This window comes from Lepidochelys olivacea (assembly GCF_965140295.1).
Source record: "Lepidochelys olivacea isolate rLepOli2 genome assembly, chromosome: 14".
Lineage (NCBI taxonomy): Eukaryota > Metazoa > Chordata > Testudines > Cheloniidae > Lepidochelys > Lepidochelys olivacea.
This window is the reverse complement of record NC_140424.1, coordinates 41,080,563-41,100,455: the sequence shown is the minus strand read 5'-3', so window position 1 is coordinate 41,100,455 and position 19,893 is coordinate 41,080,563. Positions and strand designations below refer to the sequence as shown.

The window sequence follows — 19,893 nt, the reverse complement described above, 5'->3', positions numbered from 1 at the left end:
CGCGTTCCCAGCACTTCTGGCACAGTGGGTACTGTTAGAGTAAAGTCGAGTTACTGCAGGTGGGGAGGCACTGGGTCATCACTCGCATCAGAGCCGACTCAGCCGGGGCTGCCTCCTACCTGCACTGGGCAGCTGCAGCTCCCAGCCCCGGCTCCACAGACAAGCCCTTCCTGACCTAGGCAGGGAAGGGGGAAAGAGAAGTGGAGGGCGGGTAGACCCTTGGAGGAAGAGATGGAGTTGGAGCAGGGCCTTGGAGGGAAGAGGTGGGGCAGGGATGGGACCTTGGGGGGAAGAGGCGGGGCAGGGGAGGTTGCAGCACTCCGACTTGAGTGTCCATTTTTAAAATATTCCCAAATTGGCAACCCGAGTCGCTAGCTGAGAGGTTGTGAAAATTTTTAGCAAACGTAGAAATACCCTTTTTCACAGCAGCGGATTTACTAACTACCAATAAAGAAACTATGATTTTCATGTTTATAGGAGTAAGGGGATTGTTGGCCCCTTACTGAACCTTAATGGGTTGGCCATTAGTTAGGCCTTCTCCGAACACCAAAAGAAAGGGGAAGGGCCAATGAGAAATGAAGACCCTGAGACTGACAAGGGTGGGGGCGGGAGCGGAGGGGAGGCAATGCTGTAGGTCAGCCTGATTGACAGGGCAGGCAGGCCAATGAGCGAGTCAGCATCCGGGGTTCTCTCCTTTGTGTCAGCTGGGGCTGGCTGGGGGAGAGCAGAGCAGGGGGGGCTAAGGAGAGAGGAGGGCTGGGCTGGGCTGGAGGCAGAGGGAAACTGGAGCAGCCGGGAGCAGTGAGCGAAGGGGACCCTGGGCAAAGGGCCCAGGGCAAGGAGAGGCCCTCAGCCAAGAGGCCTTGCAGGCCAGACTGGGTGGGGGATCATAACCCTGACAGGAAGAGGCTGACGCTAGGAAGAAGGGTCCTACTACCTAGAGCCTGAGGGCGTGTGGCCAACACCAGAGTAAGTGTCCAACCCTGGGCATGCCTGCAGCACAGTCAGGGTCTGGGCAGGAGGCCTGGGACGTGGGAGGGACAGACTGTGAAGTGCCCTGGCATTCCAGAGAGGGTTGTTTGGGGTTCCCCCGCACAGAGCGGGGTGACATGTTTTCCTTTCATCTTTCCCACTTTTCTCTTTATTTTTATATTACTTGCTGTTTAATAAATTGTATTTGTGCTTAACTCTGTGCAATGATGAAGGAAGCATCCAGAGTGGAGAGAACACCCCACAATGGGGACAGCTGTCCTGAGTGATCACAAGACTGGGGGTCCAGCGCCTCAGGAGCCCTGGGCCCAGCCTTGGGGTTAGGGGTCCAGAGTGGAAGCGGGCGGGCGGGGGGGGGGGACGGGTCCTCGAGGTTATGCAGGCGTCTGGGTAAAGGACTCAGATCCTTTTGCTAGCCAGTATTCCCCCCTCTTGCCTCTGTGCATATTGATTGGTTTCTAGTAAAGTTAATTGGGATTATAGGGGCAAGTGTGAGAGCGGGCACCAGCGAGAGCTGCTGGCTACACTCTGAGGCCACCAAATTTGGTGGTGAGAACCCCTGGGCAAGATGCTCATGATGGTCCCTTGTGCCTTGGAGCCTGTGAGTGTAACAGGAGCCGGGCACAGGGATGCTGATCCTTCGGTGAGTTGATCGCTAGGACCCAGGAGCGGCTGGGGGGCGGCTCTGGGGGGAGCGATCGCGGGGCTCAGGCCCGGCCCAGGAAGTGACTCGCAGCCGCTGCGGGGACTCTGGCTCCCGGCGAGATCCCCGAGCCCCGGCGGCTGGTGCTGGGAGCCCGGATCCCGGAGCCCGGGCTGCAGCCGGGAGAGGGGAACCTCCAGCCGGGCCCTGCCCGCTGCTCCCCGGGAGCCTCTCCCAGGGCAGAGCCCCCAGCCCGGCCAGGGCCCCTTCCCGGCCCGGCCCCTGCCCCGGGGGGCCCCGCTCGGGGGGAAGGTAAGAGAGACCCTTCCATCCCCCCTTGCAGCGGGCCCCCCCCCCGGTCATATCTGGGCTGCTGGGGGAGGAGGATAAAGAGGGGCCGGAGGCGGGTGCAGGGGATGCCGGGGGCAGGCTGGGATGGGGGCAGGGGTGCACGGAAGGGAAGATGGGGCAATGGAGGAGGATCGGGGGACTGTGGGGCTGAGGGGAGCGAGGTCGGGAATGGGGGAAGACGTGAGTGGGGGGCACAGCGAGGGAAAGGGGGGATGTGGGGAGGCGGGCGGAGAGAAGCTCTTCTCAGCTTTGGGAGTGATCAGGGGACTAACCCCTCAGGGTGCAGAAGCTACACGGAAAAAAACCCAAACCCCCCTTAACCCCCCCCCCCCGACACACACACCCCGCTCTGAGTGTATTATTGTCAGACACCCCTGTGGTGGTGGGGTCTGTGTGCCCTGAGTGTTGGGGGCTGCCCAGGGCCCTGGTCTGATTTCTCTGTAGGGTTCAGATCTCAGCCACACCAGAGTCAGACCGGAGTCACTGCTGTCTCAGGCAGGGGGGTGCGCGGATGGGCCAATTGGGTTAAGCCTCTTCCTGCCTGTCCCTGGGGGCTGCCGGGGGAGTCCAGGGCAGCTCAATCTTCAGGTGATGCCACCAGAGGTCTGCAGGTATTGTTAAGGCAGAGGGGTTTACACTGCAATGGGGGGAAATCTCCCAAAGTGGCCCTTTTGGTTCCTCTCTTTTCTTTAGCATTTGGCTCAGAGATGCTGTTACTGGGAGGATCTGAAGAGTCTGGGGGGAATCGGGGTGAGACACGGACAGAAGCCCCTTTTGTAACCTCCCTCTCGCCCCGACAGGCTGAGGAATCAGGACCACGTTTCACCAAAGATCGGCCAGTCTTCCAGGAGACAGAGAAGGGAAATGGCTGTGTTGGAGCCAGCTCAGGTAGGGGATTTTCAGGGAGCTGCTGGGCGGGGAAGGGAGGAGAGAGGGTTTGATAAACCTACTGATTTACTAAGTAGGCCCATTGTGGCAAGGAAAGGGGAAGGGGACATTCCCCCATTTCTCAGGCAGGATATAACCACCTCGGCAGGGCTGGGAACATTTTCCAGGCTCCCAGCGCTGGATCCTGAACCCACTTGCCTGGGGCTGCTGTGAAATACGAAGGGAAGCTGTCAGGATTCCTGTCCCTGTCCCCAGCTCAGAGGCGTGTGGGAAATGAGAAGATCCTGGCGTGCTCCGTGTGCTGGGGCAGACAGGGAGCTCTCACCCGCTCCGCCTCCTGAAGCCTCCTGGCTGCTCTGAGCAGGGTGTGGGTGGGATTCTGCTACTCTGGCCCTCCCACAGCTTCATGTTTTTTTTTCCTTTCCCATGAGTAGTTGGATTGTGGCTGGGGCAGCAGGTGCTGAGTGGGGGACTCTTGGTGTTTCAGATGCCGGTGACCTTCGAGGAGGTGGCTATTTATTTCACCCAGGGGCAGGGGGATCTGCTGGACCCCACTCAGAGAGCCCTCTACAAGGACATCATGCAGGAGAACTACGAGATGGTGACCTCGCTGGGTAAGGGATTCCCGTCCCCTCAGTTATTAGAAGCTGTGGGGTCTACGTGTCTTAATGTGGTGAGGTTTTTCCCTGGTCAGTTAGAGCAGAGGCGAATGGGTTCCATAATGCACAGCTGCCATGTGAGAAATACATGCATTTCGGTGCCCTCTCCACTGGGACACGGGAGTCAAAACTCAATGGACAAGCTAAACCATCCCCACCCCTCCAGCTTTCAAAGGGGCATAAATCCGCATTGTTTTTTCTTGTCTCTATTGTTTCTTGGCTGCACATACAATCTCTGTTCATCTCCCTCCTTGGGAATAGCTCCAGGCATGGGGAGAACTCTGGGCTCTGCAGGTTTAGAAAGAGGCAGGCTGAAGTCGAGACCTGTGTGTGAGTCAGCAAGGCCCCCAGAGCGCACAGATCCTGGGAACGCCTAGTGAGGGTGTAGTAATAATTCAACTCACCTCCCCAGACAATGTCCTCTGCATAAGGGGGCTCAGTGACCCTGTTCCCATCCTCTTGGATTCCACCTTCCTCCAGCAGAGCACAGGGACAGGTTCCACTCACGGAACGTCCTTTGTGACAAATCCTCCACCAATGGTCCATGCACCCTGATCTGGACTCATTTCACCTTCTGCACAGGATTTCCCATTCCCAAACCTGAGCTTATCGCCCGGCTGGAACGAGGGGAAGAGCTGTGGGTGTCCGACCTCCAGGATTTCAAGGACAGAAGGCTTCGGAGATGCACCAGCAAAGGTGAGGACTGACAGAGAAACCATCTAGGGAACAAAGGAAAAAGTTGAGAATCCCAAAATATGATATGAGTAACGCCCTCAGTTCTTCTTCATCTCACCGAGAGCAGGGCTATGGTCAGCAGATTTTGCTCACGCCATTCCACCCTTCCCGTCTCTCCTTCCTTGTAAGCGTTTGGGTGGGATGTGGAGGCAGAATCCAATTGCTCAGTCTTTGTGTTGGCTTTTCCCTCAGTGCTATTCCTCTTTCTCCCCAGCACAATGACTCCTCTCTGGATTGTGTCTCTCCCAGCAGGTGCTGAGCGAGGGAGTGAGAAGAAGGAGGGGAATCATCATGAGGCAGTTCCTGGGGAAGTGGAACCACAGGGGACCTTTTTGGGAAGAGCTGAAGGGAATTTTTCCCCTTGCTGGAATCAGGGAGAAGCCTGGAGAAATTGGCACAGGTCAGAGAGGCTTCTGATAAACCAACCCAGGAAGAAAGTGGATGAATCTCTTAACGGTGGGGGTGGAGACAAGAATCCCAGAGAGCAGCAGACAAATCCCAAGGAAGAGACACCCTGGCACTGCCTTGAGTGTGGGAAAGGATTCATTGTGAGATCACAACTTGTTACACATCAGACAGTCCATATGGGAGAGAAACCATTTCAATGCTTGGACAGTGGGGAAAGCTTCAATAAGCGCACAGATCTCAATGACCATGGGAGAAGCCACACTGTAGACAAGCCCATTCAATGCATTGAATGCGGGAAATGTTTCAGTTCAAAGTCAGCACTAAATTCACATGAGAAAAGCCACACAGAAGAGAGACCCCACAAGTGCTTGGACTGTGGGAAAAGTTTCAAGCAGAAATCAGACCTTGTTCGTCATCAGGCAATCCACACAGGAGAGAGACCCCACAAGTGCTTGCACTGTGGAAAAAGTTTCAAGTGGAAATCAGACCTTGTTCATCATCAGGCAATCCACACAGGACAGAGACCCCACAAGTGCTTGGATTGTGGGAAAAGTTTCACAGCGAGGTCAAACCTTCTTAAACATAAAACAATTCACAAAGGAGAAAGATCCCATAAGTGCTTGGACTGTGGGAAAAGTTTCATGCAGAAATCTTACCTTCTTAAACATAAAAGAATTCACAAAGGAGAAAAACCCCACAAGTGCTTGGACTGTGGGAAAAGTTTCACATGGCGGTCACACCTTGTTAATCATCAGGCAATCCACACAGGAGAGAGACCCCACAAGTGCTTGGACTGTGGGAAAAGTTTCAAGCAGAGGTCAGTACTTGTAAAACATCGGGCAGTCCACACAGGAGAGAGACCCCACAAGTGCTTTGATTGTGGGAAACGTTTCAAGCAGAGGTCAGACCTTGTTAAACATCAGGCAATCCACACAGGAGAAAGACCCCACAAGTGCTTGGACTGTGGGAAAAGTTTCAGATGGAGGTCAGACCTTGTTAAACATCAGGCAATCCACACAGGAGAAAGACCCCACAAGTGCTTGGACTGTGGGAAAAGTTTCACTTGGAAATCAGCCCTTGGTAATCATCAGAAAATCCATACAGGAGAGAGACCCCATAAATGCTTGGACTGTGGGAAAAGTTTCACAGAGAGGTCAACCCTTGTTAAACATCAGGCAATCCACACAGGAGAAAGATCCCATAAGTGCTTGGACTGTGGGAAAAGTTTCAAGCGGAAGTCACACTTTGTTAATCATCAGGCAATGCACACAAGAGGAAGACCCCATAAGTGCTTGGACTGTGGGAAAAGTTTCACATGGCGGTCACACCTTGTTAATCATCAGGCAATCCACACAGGAGAAAGACCCCACAAGTGCTTGGACTGTGGGAAAAGTTTCACTTGGAAATCAGCCCTTGGTTATCATCAGAAAATCCATACAGGAGAGAGACCCCACAAGTGCTTGGAGTGTGGGAAAAGTTTCATACGGACATCAGACCTCGTTAAACATGGAGGAATCCACAGAAGATGTAAACTTCTGTGACACATGGCAAGAAAAGGTTAAGCAACTTGTATGTAATTGACTCAGATTCAACTTTTAGACAGAGATTTTAAAAGTGTTTCCACCTTCATTAAGCTAGAGTTTGAAATGTAAACATGTTAAAGACTTGGAAGAGGGGTAACTGTCGTGGTCTATATTTAGCTATATCTTTTTAGAGGTTAACAATTTATGCAAAGGGTTCCTGTATTTTGTTAATTCAGAGATTATACCCATCGCCCATGTCACCTGCCCAATTCCAGCTCCCTCTCCTTGAAATCACTGGGGTTAGGGGCTGAAGGATGGAGGGAATGTTTATAGCTGAAATCACCAAAATGTGTTTTGCAAGGTGGCCATATATGTGCTTGTGAGGGTGGGGCGTAAATGACCACACACACAAAGAAGGTGGGGCCAATGAAACACATTTGAGAACCACTGGTCTACACTCTTATGGTCACCACGATTACAAAAGGATAAGTCTTCTCCAAAGTATGTCTTGTGAAGTATCAGTCACCCTTACTTCTGTGCTGCTGCTGGAGGCCTTCAGAGCCGGGCGCATCGCCAGCAGCGACTCTGCCTTTAGAGCTGGGTGGCCATATATGTGCTTGTGAGGGCGGGGGCGGAAATGACGACACACACAAAGAAGGGGGGGGCCAATGAAACACTTTTGAGAACCACTGGTCTACACTCTTATGGTCACCACGATTACAGAAGGATAAATCTTCTCCAAAGTATGTCTTGTGAAGTATGCTAGGAAAAGTCATCGCCTGCTGAATATTATTGTCCTGTTAAAATGTGTCGATCAGCACTCTCCATGGAGCTCTGAGAGTTTGCTGTATGTTTGTTACATGCTGGAAAGCTGGAAAACGCCCACAGACTCACTCTTTAGAGACAATGGTACCTGCAGACCAGCTAGGTGCTAAGTGGCCATTAATTGCTTAGCTGGCCATTCACCAGCTGTGGAGCTGTGAACAAGAGAGTTACAATTCACCAGAAGGATGGCTGGACCCTCACTTTGGCCACAGACTGATTGTTGCCTGCCCCCTGGCTGGAGCTTGAACCTCAAAGAAGAGAATGGTATAAAAGCAGAAGGGAGAATTGCCTCCATTTTCACCTCTCCTCTCCCATCTTTACAGAAGTCAAGGATATGCCTTGAAAGGCCACCGGGGCCTTGGACTGGGGAGGACGCACCAAGGCAGGAAGGAAATCTGTCCTGGGTACTAAGAACTAACTAGTTTTGACCTTTCACATCTTTCTCCCTTGTGATCCCTGAAAACCTCCTTGTTCCAGTTAATAAACCGATTTTAGTGTTTTGTCTGGACCTGTGTGTTTTCCTTGAAGTGTTTGGGGGATTTGACTTGAGAGAACAAGGCTTTGGCCTAATCTGATCCCTTTGTGGGGGGGGGATGACCCACTAATTATTGAGTTTGTCCAGCACAGTGAACAGACTGAGCAGTTTAAGATGCAGATTCCCGGGGTGCAAGGCTGGGAGTAGAAAACTGGCTGATGTTGCTGTCTTGTTTAGTAACTTCATGAGTGTCTTGCTAGTCACACTCAGTACAGTGCAGCCAGGAGTGAGTTTGAATGCCAGTGGCTGTGTGTGAGCAGAGCGTGGAGGGGTTTGTTGTTTACACAGCGATGCAGCAGGGTGGATTTGATTTAAATCACTAGTCTGGAAGACTCGATTTAATCATGGTATTCTACAGAAAAGTACATTCTTGGTTTTTATAATCTTAATAGATCATAGAATCCTAGAATATCAGGGTTGGAAGGGACCTCAGGAGGTCATCTAGTCCAACCCCCTGCTCAAAGCAGAACCGATCCCCAATTAAATCGTCCCAGCCAGGGCTTTGTCAAGCCTGACCTTAAAAACTCCTAAGGAAGGAGATTCCACCACCTCCCTAGGTAACGCAGTCCAGTGTTTCACCACCCTCCTAGTGAAAAAGTTTTTCCTAATATCCAACCTAAACCTCCCCCACTGCAACTTGAGACCATTACTCCTTGTTCTGTCATCCACTCCCACCGAGAATAGTCTAGATCCATCCTCTTTGGAACCACCTTTCAGGTAGTTGAAAGCAGCTATCAAATCTCCCCTCATTCTTCTCTTCTGTAGACTAAATAATCCCAGATCCCTCAGCCTCTCCTCATAAGTCATGTGTTCCAGTCCCCTAATCATTTTTGTTGCCCTCCGCTGGATTCTCTGCAATATTTCCACATCCTTCTTGCAGTGTGGGGCCCAAAACTGGACACAGTACTCCAGATGAGGCCTCACCAATGTCGAATAGAGGGGAACGATCACGTCCCTCGATCTGCTGCCAATGCCCCTACTTATACATCCCAAAATGCCATTGGCCTTCTTGGCAACAAGGGCACACTGCTGACTCATATCCAGCTTCTCATCCACTGTCACCCCCAGATCCTTTTCCGCAGAACTGCTGCCTAGTCATTCGGTCCCTACTCTGTAGCAGTGCATTGGATTCTTCCATCCTAAGTGCAGGACCCTGCACTTATCCTTGTTGAACCTCATCAGATTTCTTTTGGCCCAATCCTCTAATTTGTCTAGGTCCCTCTGTGTCCTATCCCTTCCTGCCACCGTATTTACCACTCCTCCTAGTTTAGTATCATCCGCAAATTTGCTGAGAATGCAATCCACACCATCCTCCAGATCATTTATGAAGATATTGAACAAAACCGGCCCCAGGACCGATCCTTGGGGCACTCCACTTGATAACCGGCTGCCAACTAGACATGGAGCCATTGATCACTCCCCGTTGAGCCTGACAATCTAGCCAATTTTCTACCCACCTTATAGTGCATTCGTCCAGCCCATACTTCTTTAACTTGCAGACAAGAATACTCTGGGAGACCATGTCAAAAGCTTTACTAAAGCCAAGGAACACTACGTCCACTGCTTTCCCTTCATCCACAGAACCAGTTATCTCGTCATAGGAAAGTTGTAGGAAAGGTGCGTGGCAGCCTCCTGTTCATAATTATTAGGGGAAATTAAGCTAGTTAGCATATGTGACTCCATTTTGGGTTTCCTCTCGGCCATTAACTAGAAGCGAGCACACCACGTACCAAGGAAGGAAGGAAGGATCCTTCAGGGTGGACAGCTGGACAGTTTCAAGAGAAGGGAAACAAAGGAGACAGGAACCAGCCGACATGCCTGAAATAGCTGCTAATTTAGCGTTTTTGCAGGGGGAAGGTGGCTGCAGGGGATTGGTGATAGATAAGGAGAAGGCCTGTTTTTTGGGTTAGGCCCCCCGAGGCACACAGGCAGGATGTTTTGCCAACAGTATAGAATCTTTGTGTAACCTGCAATCGGGGTCCCGCTCTGCTTAACGGAGCGGTGCCACGCTCGAGCGTAAGAAACCTACAAACTCTGAGACACTCTGCAGTCTGTCTTTATTTGGTTGCCTCAGCCTAGAAACAAACTGTACATGTCCTAACTGGAATAATTCGTAACAGTTTGGGACTCTAGGCTTGCCCTCGTAAGCGAAGCCGCACTCCTTCCCTCAGACAACTCCAGCCGGCACCAGGTGAGTTCACCTTCAAGAACTCGGAGGAACGGGCGTGTGGGCCGTCGCTTAGGCGATAAGGTGGCACCTGAGGCGTTCTTTTGGTAGCCCTAGAATGGGCTCTGGGCAGAGTGTGAGCAGGGGAACCCCTTTGGCTGAGATTCTCGGGAATTGGAAAAATATTTCTGGCACCCCTGGGTTAGGTGAAAGGAGAGCTGTAATTTTGTATAAAGTCGAGTGGCCAGCGCTGACTATTCAGACGCCCTTTGGATGGCCACCCGACGGAACTTTTGCACAGGATGAATTAACCTGCCTTAGACAACAGCTGGAGGACAAGCATCCAGCTGAAATGGATTATTGGTATGTATGGGATAATTGGGCATACGCCTGAGATAAGGGGCGCCCCTCAACTTTGGGCTCTGGTACCAGATCTAAGGTTTGCATGCCGCTTGCAGGTTCCGCTCCGCCCTATGCTGCTTTCCCTCCTCCGTCTCTTCCCGCTACTCCTCCTCCTGTTGCCCCTCTATAGCCGCCTGTAACCCTACCCCCTGTTGCGCTTCAAGTGCCCGATACAACAACCCGTTGCGACGAGCAATGACCGTGTCACTATGGTCACGTCCACCGCCCTTTTGGGCCTGGGGACCTGGTCACCTGGCAGTCACAGATGCCGAGGTTCGCGAGGATCCGGAAAGAGTCCTACAGACTATCCGTTCAGTCCTTACGGCATTTAACCCTAACTGGGCAGACGTCCAGGCTATTTTGCAAACCCTATTTACCCCTGACGAGAAGTATTCTATTCTAGACGCCAATCGGCGTTGGGCGGGGGACGCTGAGAATCGCACCCCTTGGCCCGAAGCCGATCCAGGTTGGGATCCTAACGACCTCAATGGCCGGGCCAGCCTCTCAGCTGCCCGGGAAGGGCTCCTGGAGAGCATCCGTAGGGCGGGTAGTAAGACGGCAAATTGGTCAAAAATTAGAGAGTGCCAGCAAGACCTAAACGAGCATCCGTCTGCATGTTTGGCCAGCTTGTTTAAGCAGGTTAGAATGTATGGGGGAGGGGTGGAGCCAGAAGCCGAGGTTAGCCGCATGATGATGGTCTCTTACTTTGTCGATCAAGCGGCGCCGGACATAAAGAAGTATTTAACTAAACATGTTCCCGATTGGCCAGGGAAAGCCCTAAGCGAAGTAGTTCGCCTGGTCACTTTTGTGTTTAATGGTAGGGACGAGGAGAAAGCTAAGGAAAAACGTAAGCAAAAGAAGGAGGAAGTAAGTATGTTGGCAGCCGCATTGCAGGTTCTCTTGGGGAATCAGCACTGGCAGGGACACGGGAATATAAGGGGGAGGGGACGCGGACGTGGGACAGGACGGGGAGGAGGCTGTGGTGGGACAAGGAACGGGAACTGTTATTATTGTAAGCAACCGGGGCACTGGAAGAAGGAATACCCCCTGCTTCCACGAGGGGCTCCTTGGCAGGATCAGCCGGTGACCGGTTCCTCCTTTCCCCCTAACGCTTCCCAGGACTTCGATAATCCCCAGTGACGAGAGGCAGAGATTTTGGGAGCCGTGGGAGAGTTGGAATGGAATCTTGGATTGCAGTCGCATATTTCCTTGTAAATTGTGGAACGGTTTGTACCCTTTTTGGTGGATACCGGAGCCACCCTTTCCACTTGAACTTTTGTTCCGGGCTCTCTTTCTAATACCAAGGTTTGGGTGCAGGATATTGAGGGCGACCCGTGCCCAGGTCCCCTATCCTGCCCCGTCCGTCTGGAGCTGGGTTCCTTAAAGTTGTCACAGAGATTTGTTGTTATGCCAGAAGGCCCCGCTAACCTTGGGTGAGACATGCTTAGCAAGCTGGGAGCCCACATATATTATGCCCACGAGGGGCTTCACATGTCCGTCCCGGACTCGGCGGTTGCTTCTCTTATGGCCTCACTAACCCCGATTCCCGATCTCCCCACAGAATTCTCCAGCGTCCCACCCAATTTGTGGAGCGTGAGTTCCACCGACGTGGGCCTCCTTCAATCAGCCACTCCAGTCAGTCTGCAGGTAAGGGATGGGCCGCCTCCCTCCGTAAAACAATATCCCTTGCCGAAGGAGACGGAGGAAGGTATTTCCCTTCTTATCTCTAGCTACTTAACCCAGGAGGTCTTGGTTCCATGCAGTTCTCCTTGCCCTGGGCAACACAGCATGGGGAGGAGGTGACCAGCCCTCAGTGGAGAAAGAAGTGGTTAGGGACTATTTAGAAAAGCTGGACGTGCACAAGTCCATGGGGCCGGATGCGTTGCATCCGAGAGCGCTAAAGCAGTTGGCGGCTGTGATTGCAGAGGCATTGGCCATTATCTTTGAAAACTCGTGGCAAACGGGGGAAGTCCCGGACGACTGGAAAAAGGCTAATGTAGTGCCAATCTTTAAAAAAGGGAAGAAGGAGGATCCTGGGAACTACAGGCCAGTCAGCCTCACCTCAGTCCCCAGAAAAATCATGGAGCAAGTCCTCAAGGAATCAATCCTGAAGCACTTAGACAAGAGAAAAGTGATCAGGAACAGTCAGCATGGATTCACCAAGGGAAGGTCATGCCTGACTAATCTAATCGCCTTCTATGATGAGATTACTGGTTCTGTGGATGAAGGGAAAGCAGTAGATGTATTGTTTCTTGACTTTAGCAAAGCTTTTGACACGGTCTCCCACAGTATTCTTGTCAGCAAGTTAAAGAAGTATGGGCTGGATGAATGCACTATAAGGTGGGTAGAAAGTTGGCTAGATTGTCGGGCTCAATGGGTAGTGATCAATGGCTCCATGTCTAGTTGGCAGCCAGTATCAAGAGGAGTGCCCCAAGGGTCAGTCCTGGGGCCGGTTTTGTTCAATATCTTCATAAATGATCTGGAGGATGGTGTGGAATTCACTCTCAGCAAATTTGCGGATGATACTAAACTAGGAGGAGTGGTAAATACGGTGGCAGGTAGAGATAGGATACAGAGGGACCTAGACAAATTGGAGGATTGGGCCAAAAGGAATCTGATGAGGTTCAACAAGGATAAGTGCAGGGTCCTGCACTTAGGATGGAAGAATCCAATGCACCGCTACAGACTAGGGACCGAATGACTAGGCAGCAGTTCTGCAGAAAAGGACCTAGGGGTGACAGTGGACGAGAAGCTGGATATGAGTCAGCAGTGTGCCCTTGTTGCCAAGAAGGTCAATGGCATTTTGGGATGTCTAAGTAGGGGCATAGCCAGCAGATCGAGGGTCATGATCGTTCCCCTCTATTTGACATTGGTGAGGCCTCATCTGGAGTACTGTGTCCAGTTTTGGGCCCCACACTACAAGAAGGAGAGGCTGAGGGAGAGGCTGAGGGAACTGGGATTTAGACTGCAGAAGAGAAGAAGAGGGGAGATTTGATAGCTGCTTTCAACTCCCTGAAAGGTGGTTCCAAAGAGGATGGATCTAGACTATTCTCAGTGGTAGCGGATGACAGGACAAGGAGTAATGGTCTCAAGTTGCAGTGGGGAAGGTTTTGGTTGGATATTAGGAAAAACTTTTTCACTAGGAGGGTGGTGAAACACTGGAATGCGTTACCTCGGGAGGTGGTAGAATCTCCTTCCTTAGAAGTTTTTAAGGTCAGGCTTGACAATGCCCTGGCTGGAATGATTTAATTGGGGATCGGTCCTGTTTGAGCAGGGGGTTGGACTAGATGACCTCCTGAGGTCCCTTCCAACCCTGATATTCTATGATTCTATGCTTCTATGATTCTAATGCTCCTATCCTTCCTGTGAAAAAGTCAAAACCGGGCCCAGATGGGCGCCCAGTTTATTGGTTCGTTCAAGATCTGCGTGAGATAAATAGTTATGTTATAACCCCCCACCAAGTGGTCCCTGATCCGAGTACTATCCTGACACTGATTCCCCAGTCAGCCAGTGGTGTCCTATTGCAGTACCTAGGGGATCGCCCACGCCCCATAGCTTAGTATTCCCTACCTTAGGACCCGGTCATTCGGGGATCGGTCTCCTGTGTGTGGTCCATTGCCGCTGCAGCCCTTATGGTGGAACGGTCACGCCCTATTGTTCTGGGGCACCCTTTGCCTGTCTGGGTCCCCCACGAAGTTGAGGTTCTCTTAAAGCAGCATACAACGCAAGCGCTGTCTCCACAGTGGGCCCACAAATAGGAGCGGATTCTGCTGGATTCAACTATTGGGGTCTCGAGACTCCATCAGGACTTCTTGTTTTCTTGTTACTTGGACTTATATTTGTTGTCCTGTTTTGTGCGTGGTACACGGGAGGATGCAAATACTGATATGGGTGGCCTGTGAAATCCCCTCTCTATTCTCGAGTTCGGTACACGGATGGGAAAGCAACAACTTCCTGGATTTAACCCATGCTATAGCACAGGGGGTTAACCGAACACGGTGTTGGCTCTGTATTCATACCCCCACGTACATAGGTCAGGGAATCCCGTTGGTAAGGGAGCCTATCCCTCTCAACCGAACCCTCCTGGCCGGATTATGGACAGACACTCCATTTAACTGGAATGTTACAATCCAAACTTGGTCTATTGATATGGTGGCCCAGGGTAGTTATGTTTTATGTGTGTCATGACGTAAGAATTTCGAAAATACAGTTTTTGTGGGTAACTTTGTAGGGTCCAGTGATAGCACCCGCATTAGCTCTGGTGCGGCAAGTCCCCCCAAGTATTCCAGGGCGCCGTGGCCGGTCCCTGAGGGATCAGGCTGGTTCTGGTTGTGCAACCGCACGGCTTATAAGGTCCTCCCGGCAGGTTGGTGTGGTACATGCACCTTAGTACCCGCTGTTACAGTACACCAGGCCCTAGCCCAGGGGGAAATTGGGAACCTGGTATGGAGGAACCGACGAAATGTCCCATCAAATCCTCTCTCTGAACGGCCTACAGGCTTTCACTCCTTTGTTCGTTGGTTTTTGCCCTGGGTGTGGGTGAGTGAATTGGAAAAGGCTACAGTTAATATTTCTGCAGCTTTAGAATTAATGGCAAATGCCACTGCAGACGCCTTGTCTACCCTTCAAATGGAGGTGACTCAGTTATCTCAGCCCACACTGCAGAACCCCTTAGCCTTAGACTATCTCCTTGCAAACCGGGGGTGGGGGGGTGGGGGGGTTGTGCTCTTGTTAACTCAAGCTGTTGTGTCTTTGTGAATCAACACAGCAGGGTAGAAGTCGATATCCACACCCTTATGCAGCAGGCCACCTCACTTCACCGTGTCACCCTTGACGACACCAGTACCGGATTCCACCACACGCTCCTCTCTCCACACCTCACCTCCAGGCTGCCAGACTTGGGGGCTTGGGGAAGGCGTATTTTGTACCTCCTTCTTATGGCTGGTTCTCTTTTTGTATTACTTTTGTATACCTACAATGCTGTAGTATGAGCTGCCGGCAAATTTTAATCTTGCATCGAGGTTATTCTGCCCTCATATAGTTTACTGACGTATATAACAAAAGGAAGGACTGTCAGGGGCAATCAACCGAGTTAGCATATGTGACTCCATTTTGGGTTTCCTGTCGGCCATTAACTAGAAGCGAGCACATCACATACCAAGGGAGGAGGATCCTTCAGGGTGGACAGCTGGACAGTTTCAAGATAAGGGAAACAAAGGAGACAGGAACCAGCCGACATGCCTGAAATAGCTGCTAATTCAGCGTTTTTGCAGCGGGAAGGTGGCTGCAGGGGACTGGTGATAGATAAGGAGAAGGCCTGTTTATTGGGTTAGGCCTCCCCCACCCCCCGCCCCGAGGCACACAGGCAGGATGTTTTGCCAACAGTATATAATCTTTGTGTAACCTGTAATCGGGGTCCCGCTCTGCTTAAGAGAACGGTACCACGCTCGAGCGTAATAAACCTACAAACGCTGAGACACTCTGCAGTCTGTCTTTATTTGGTTGCCTCAGCCTAGAAACGAGCTGTACGTGTCCTAACTGGAATAATTCGTAACAGTTGCTGTGAAATATGAAGGGAAGTTGTCGGGATTCCTGTCCCCATCCCCAGCTCAGAGCTCTGCTTGCCGACTCAGCCTGTGGCCGGCAGGCATGTGAGAAATGAGAAGACCCTCCCCTTCTCCCTGTGCTGCGGGGACAAGGAGCTCTCACCGTCTCCCAGCCCCTGGAGCCTCCTGGCCGCTCTGAGCAGGTGCCTGTGGGATTCTGCTACTCTGGCCTTCACTCTTTTCTTTCTTTGCCATGATTAGTGGGACTGTGGCAGGGGCAGCAGGTGCTGAGCGGGGGACTCTTGTTGTTTCAGATGCCGGTGACCTTGGAGGAGGTGGCTGTGTATTTCACCCAGGGGCAGGGGGCTCTGCTGGACCCCGCTCAGCATCTGATGTGTTCTGACCAGTGTTCCCTCAGTTTTTATGTCCAAGTGTGGAATGAATTTGGTTCTACGCACCAGTATGTGACACATCATCTCCATATTGGCGCACAGAACAAAATTCATGGGGTGGGGGTGGGGGTGGGGCCGAGGGATTTGGAGTGTGCGAACTGGCTCAGGACTGGGACAGGGATGAGGTGAAGGGGGTGAGGGCTCTGGATTCAGGTGTGGGCTCTGGGGTGGGGCTGCGGATCTGGAGGTTGATGTGTGAGAGGGGGTTCAGGGCTGGGACAGAGGGATGGGGTGCGGAGGGGTGAGTGCCCTGGCTAGGCATGTGGGGGTTGGGACTGGGGATGAGGGGTTTGGGGTTCAGACTGCAGTGGAGAGAGGACTCCCCCAGCCCTCTCTCACCACAGCAGTTTGGGGCCAGGTCAGAGGCAGCTCTCCCCAGCCACGGCGGCTCCTGTGGTCCTGGGCCGGGCTGAGGGAGGGGTTTCTCTCCCCAGCAGCTCCAGTGGACCTGGGCCAAACCTGGGGAGGGGCTCCTCTCCCTGCCTGCCTCCACTGCCCTCCATAGCCTGCAGTTCAGCTGCGTAGCCTGCCAGGAACACAGTTTCTGACCCCCGACCTCCCGTTAGCAGAGTGATTGCTAGTCCCTGAGTTCCCCCTTTGGGGCCAGGTTGTCTCATTCGCAGATAGTCAAGCATTTACTCTTTCTACATTTTATCCCTTATGGGCCAGAATTAACCAGATGCTAAAAAGGCGGGAGAAGGGACAGTAAAATGTGGAGTTTTCGCTTCTGTGCTATTTCAGGGCAACGGGGTGAGTGCGAGAGAGTCCCTCCTTCCCCTCTCACTGTCATGCTCCTCTCTCCACACAGCAGCCTCTGTCCCAGCCATGGAAAGTTTAACCTGCCTCCGTTCTATCCCTCCATCTCCCACGGTGTCACGTACCACCCTGTCCCTGGCTCTCCATGCTTAGGAGTCACAGCTTTGATGTCTATGATCTTAGTCAGACTCCGGAGGGCTGGAGAAGGAAGTGTCACAGACCTGGAATTGGCAGGGAAATCTCAATGAACTTCAAAGCACAGTTGGACTTTCAGATCTTATAGTCCCGTTTCCATCTATTGGTAAAATTACTTCCCAGCTTTTTCTAGGTTTGGTCCAGATCATTTGTAGATGGGAAGGTTGTTTTCTCTTTCGTTCTCTTTCTTTTATGATGATGCTAAAACTTTTGTAACTAATACAGCCGAATAATGAGGCGAGAAGTGAAGCCGGTTTAGCCACTTGAGAAGAAAATGGGTAAATTTCTTCCCCTGATTTTGAGTCTTAAAGGATTCTCTGAGATTTCCACCAACAGGAAGAAAGGGGTAAACAAAGAAACTTACAATTCATCTGTAGCACAGTGTGTAGCTCACTGATGCCACGGACTTCCCTGACCCCATGACCCAGCAAAGACTTTTCAAGTATAAAGGATCCAAGTACAAGAAGCGGGGAAAGGGGTTCTGACCCCATGTCTACTCAGGGCAGCAAGATCCCTTGAAAGACAACAGGAGCATCATTGAGCTGGGGAAGTGGTCCGAGCTGGAAGGCTTTCCAATGAGCATGGACTGCTGAAAGCTTTTGGGTGAGAGAAATCCTTTTGCTTGTAAGGGTACGTCAACACTCCAAACTTTAGTTGACCTGTATTTGGCTGACTTATAACCACTCCAGTAATGACTGAGGTAGATGATGTCCACACTGTCCTCCTTGGGTCGGTGGGGTGCGTCCTCACCAGGAGCACTTCCACTGACGGAGGAGGGGCAATGTGGGGAACTGAGAGCCCGCTCTGCCAACCAATGAATTCTTTCCTGCTGGTCAGAACTGAGTCTAACCCACCTGTCCCCTGGTTCCTTCCTCCACCATCGGAAAGCAGAACTTGTCCCTGACGCGTTCCCAGCACTTCTGGCACAGTGGGTACTGTTAGAGTAAAGTCGAGTTACTGCAGGTGGGGAGGCACTGGGTCATCACTCGCATCAGAGCCGACTCAGCCGGGGCTGCCTCCTACCTGCACTGGGCAGCTGCAGCTCCCAGCCCCGGCTCCACAGACAAGCCCTTCCTGACCTAGGCAGGGAAGGGGGAAAGAGAAGTGGAGGGCGGGTAGACCCTTGGAGGAAGAGATGGAGTTGGAGCAGGGCCTTGGAGGGAAGAGGTGGGGCAGGGATGGGACCTTGGGGGGAAGAGGCGGGGCAGGGGAGGTTGCAGCACTCCGACTTGAGTGTCCATTTTTAAAATATTCCCAAATTGGCAACCCGAGTCGCTAGCTGAGAGGTTGTGAAAATTTTTAGCAAACATAGAAATACCCTTTTTCACAGCAGCGGATTTACTAACTACCAATAAAGAAACTATGATTTTCATGTTTATAGGAGTAAGGGGATTGTTGGCCCCTTACTGAACCTTAATGGGTTGGCCATTAGTTAGGCCTTCTCCGAACACCAAAAGAAAGGGGAAGGGCCAATGAGAAATGAAGACCCTGAGACTGACAAGGGTGGGGGCGGGAGCGGAGGGGAGGCAATGCTGTAGGTCAGCCTGATTGACAGGGCAGGCAGGCCAATGAGCGAGTCAGCATCCGGAGTTCTCTCCTTTGTGTCAGCTGGGGCTGGCTGGGGGAGAGCAGAGCAGGGGGGGCTAAGGAGAGAGGAGGGCTGGGCTGGGCTGGAGGCAGAGGGAAACTGGAGCAGCCGGGAGCAGTGAGCGAAGGGGACCCTGGGCAAAGGGCCCAGGGCAAGGAGAGGCCCTCAGCCAAGAGGCCTTGCAGGCCAGACTGGGTGGGGGATCATAACCCTGACAGGAAGAGGCTGACGCTAGGAAGAAGGGTCCTACTACCTAGAGCCTGAGGGCGTGTGGCCAACACCAGAGTAAGTGTCCAACCCTGGGCATGCCTGCAGCACAGTCAGGGTCTGGGCAGGAGGCCTGGGACGTGGGAGGGACAGACTGTGAAGTGCCCTGGCATTCCAGAGAGGGTTGTTTGGGGTTCCCCCCGCACAGAGCGGGGTGACATGTTTTCCTTTCATCTTTCCCACTTTTCTCTTTATTTTTATATTACTTGCTGTTTAATAAATTGTATTTGTGCTTAACTCTGTGCAATGATGAAGGAAGCATCCAGAGTGGAGAGAACACCCCACAATGGGGACAGCTGTCCTGAGTGATCACAAGACTGGGGGTCCAGTGCCTCAGGAGCCCTGGGCCCAGCCTTGGGGTTAGGGGTCCAGAGTGGAAGCGGGCGGGCGGGGGGGGGGACGGGTCCTCGAGGTTATGCAGGCGTCTGGGTAAAGGACTCAGATCCTTTTGCTAGCCAGTATTCCCCCCTCTTGCCTCTGTGCATATTGATTGGTTTCTAGTAAAGTTAATTGGGATTATAGGGGCAAGTGTGAGAGCGGGCACCAGCGAGAGCTGCTGGCTACACTCTGAGGCCACCAAATTTGGTGGTGAGAACCCCTGGGCAAGATGCTCATGATGGTCCCTTGTGCCTTGGAGCCTGTGAGTGTAACAGGAGCCGGGCACAGGGATGCTGATCCTTCGGTGAGTTGATCGCTAGGACCCAGGAGCGGCTGGGGGGCGGCTCTGGGGGGAGCGATCGCGGGGCTCAGGCCCGGCCCAGGAAGTGACTCGCAGCCGCTGCGGGGACTCTGGCTCCCGGCGAGATCCCCGAGCCCCGGCGGCTGGTGCTGGGAGCCCGGATCCCGGAGCCCGGGCTGCAGCCGGGAGAGGGGAACCTCCAGCCGGGCCCTGCCCGCTGCTCCCCGGGAGCCTCTCCCAGGGCAGAGCCCCCAGCCCGGCCAGGGCCCCTTCCCGGCCCGGCC

General features: G+C 52.6%; 1 protein-coding gene across 2 annotated transcripts; it reads left to right on the top strand.

Annotated features, from left to right (window-relative positions):
• Positions 1-3,360: 3,360 nt before the first annotated feature.
• LOC311530843 (uncharacterized protein) lies at positions 3,361-15,472 on the top strand. 2 transcript variants are annotated; one of them, XR_014714100.1, is made up of 3 exons: positions 3,361-3,486; positions 11,688-11,773; positions 14,895-15,472. XR_014714100.1 is itself a non-coding variant. In XM_084647792.1 (2 exons), the coding sequence occupies exon 2, from the start codon at positions 4,485-4,487 to the stop codon at positions 6,213-6,215; it is 1,731 nt and encodes a 576-aa protein (XP_084503918.1). In that variant the 5' UTR covers positions 3,361-3,486; positions 4,114-4,484; the 3' UTR covers positions 6,216-7,522. The 2 variants fall into 2 exon arrangements, 1 of the variants encoding a protein (XP_084503918.1); XM_084647792.1 differs by lacking the exons at positions 11,688-11,773; positions 14,895-15,472 and adding an exon at positions 4,114-7,522.
• The last annotated feature ends 4,421 nt before the right edge of the window (positions 15,473-19,893 follow it).

Excerpts from the sequence above, each read along its gene's own strand:
- LOC311530843 (XM_084647792.1), top strand. The coding sequence starts at position 4,485 with ATGACTCCTCTCTGGATTGTGTCTCTCCCAGCAGGTGCTGAGCGAGGG.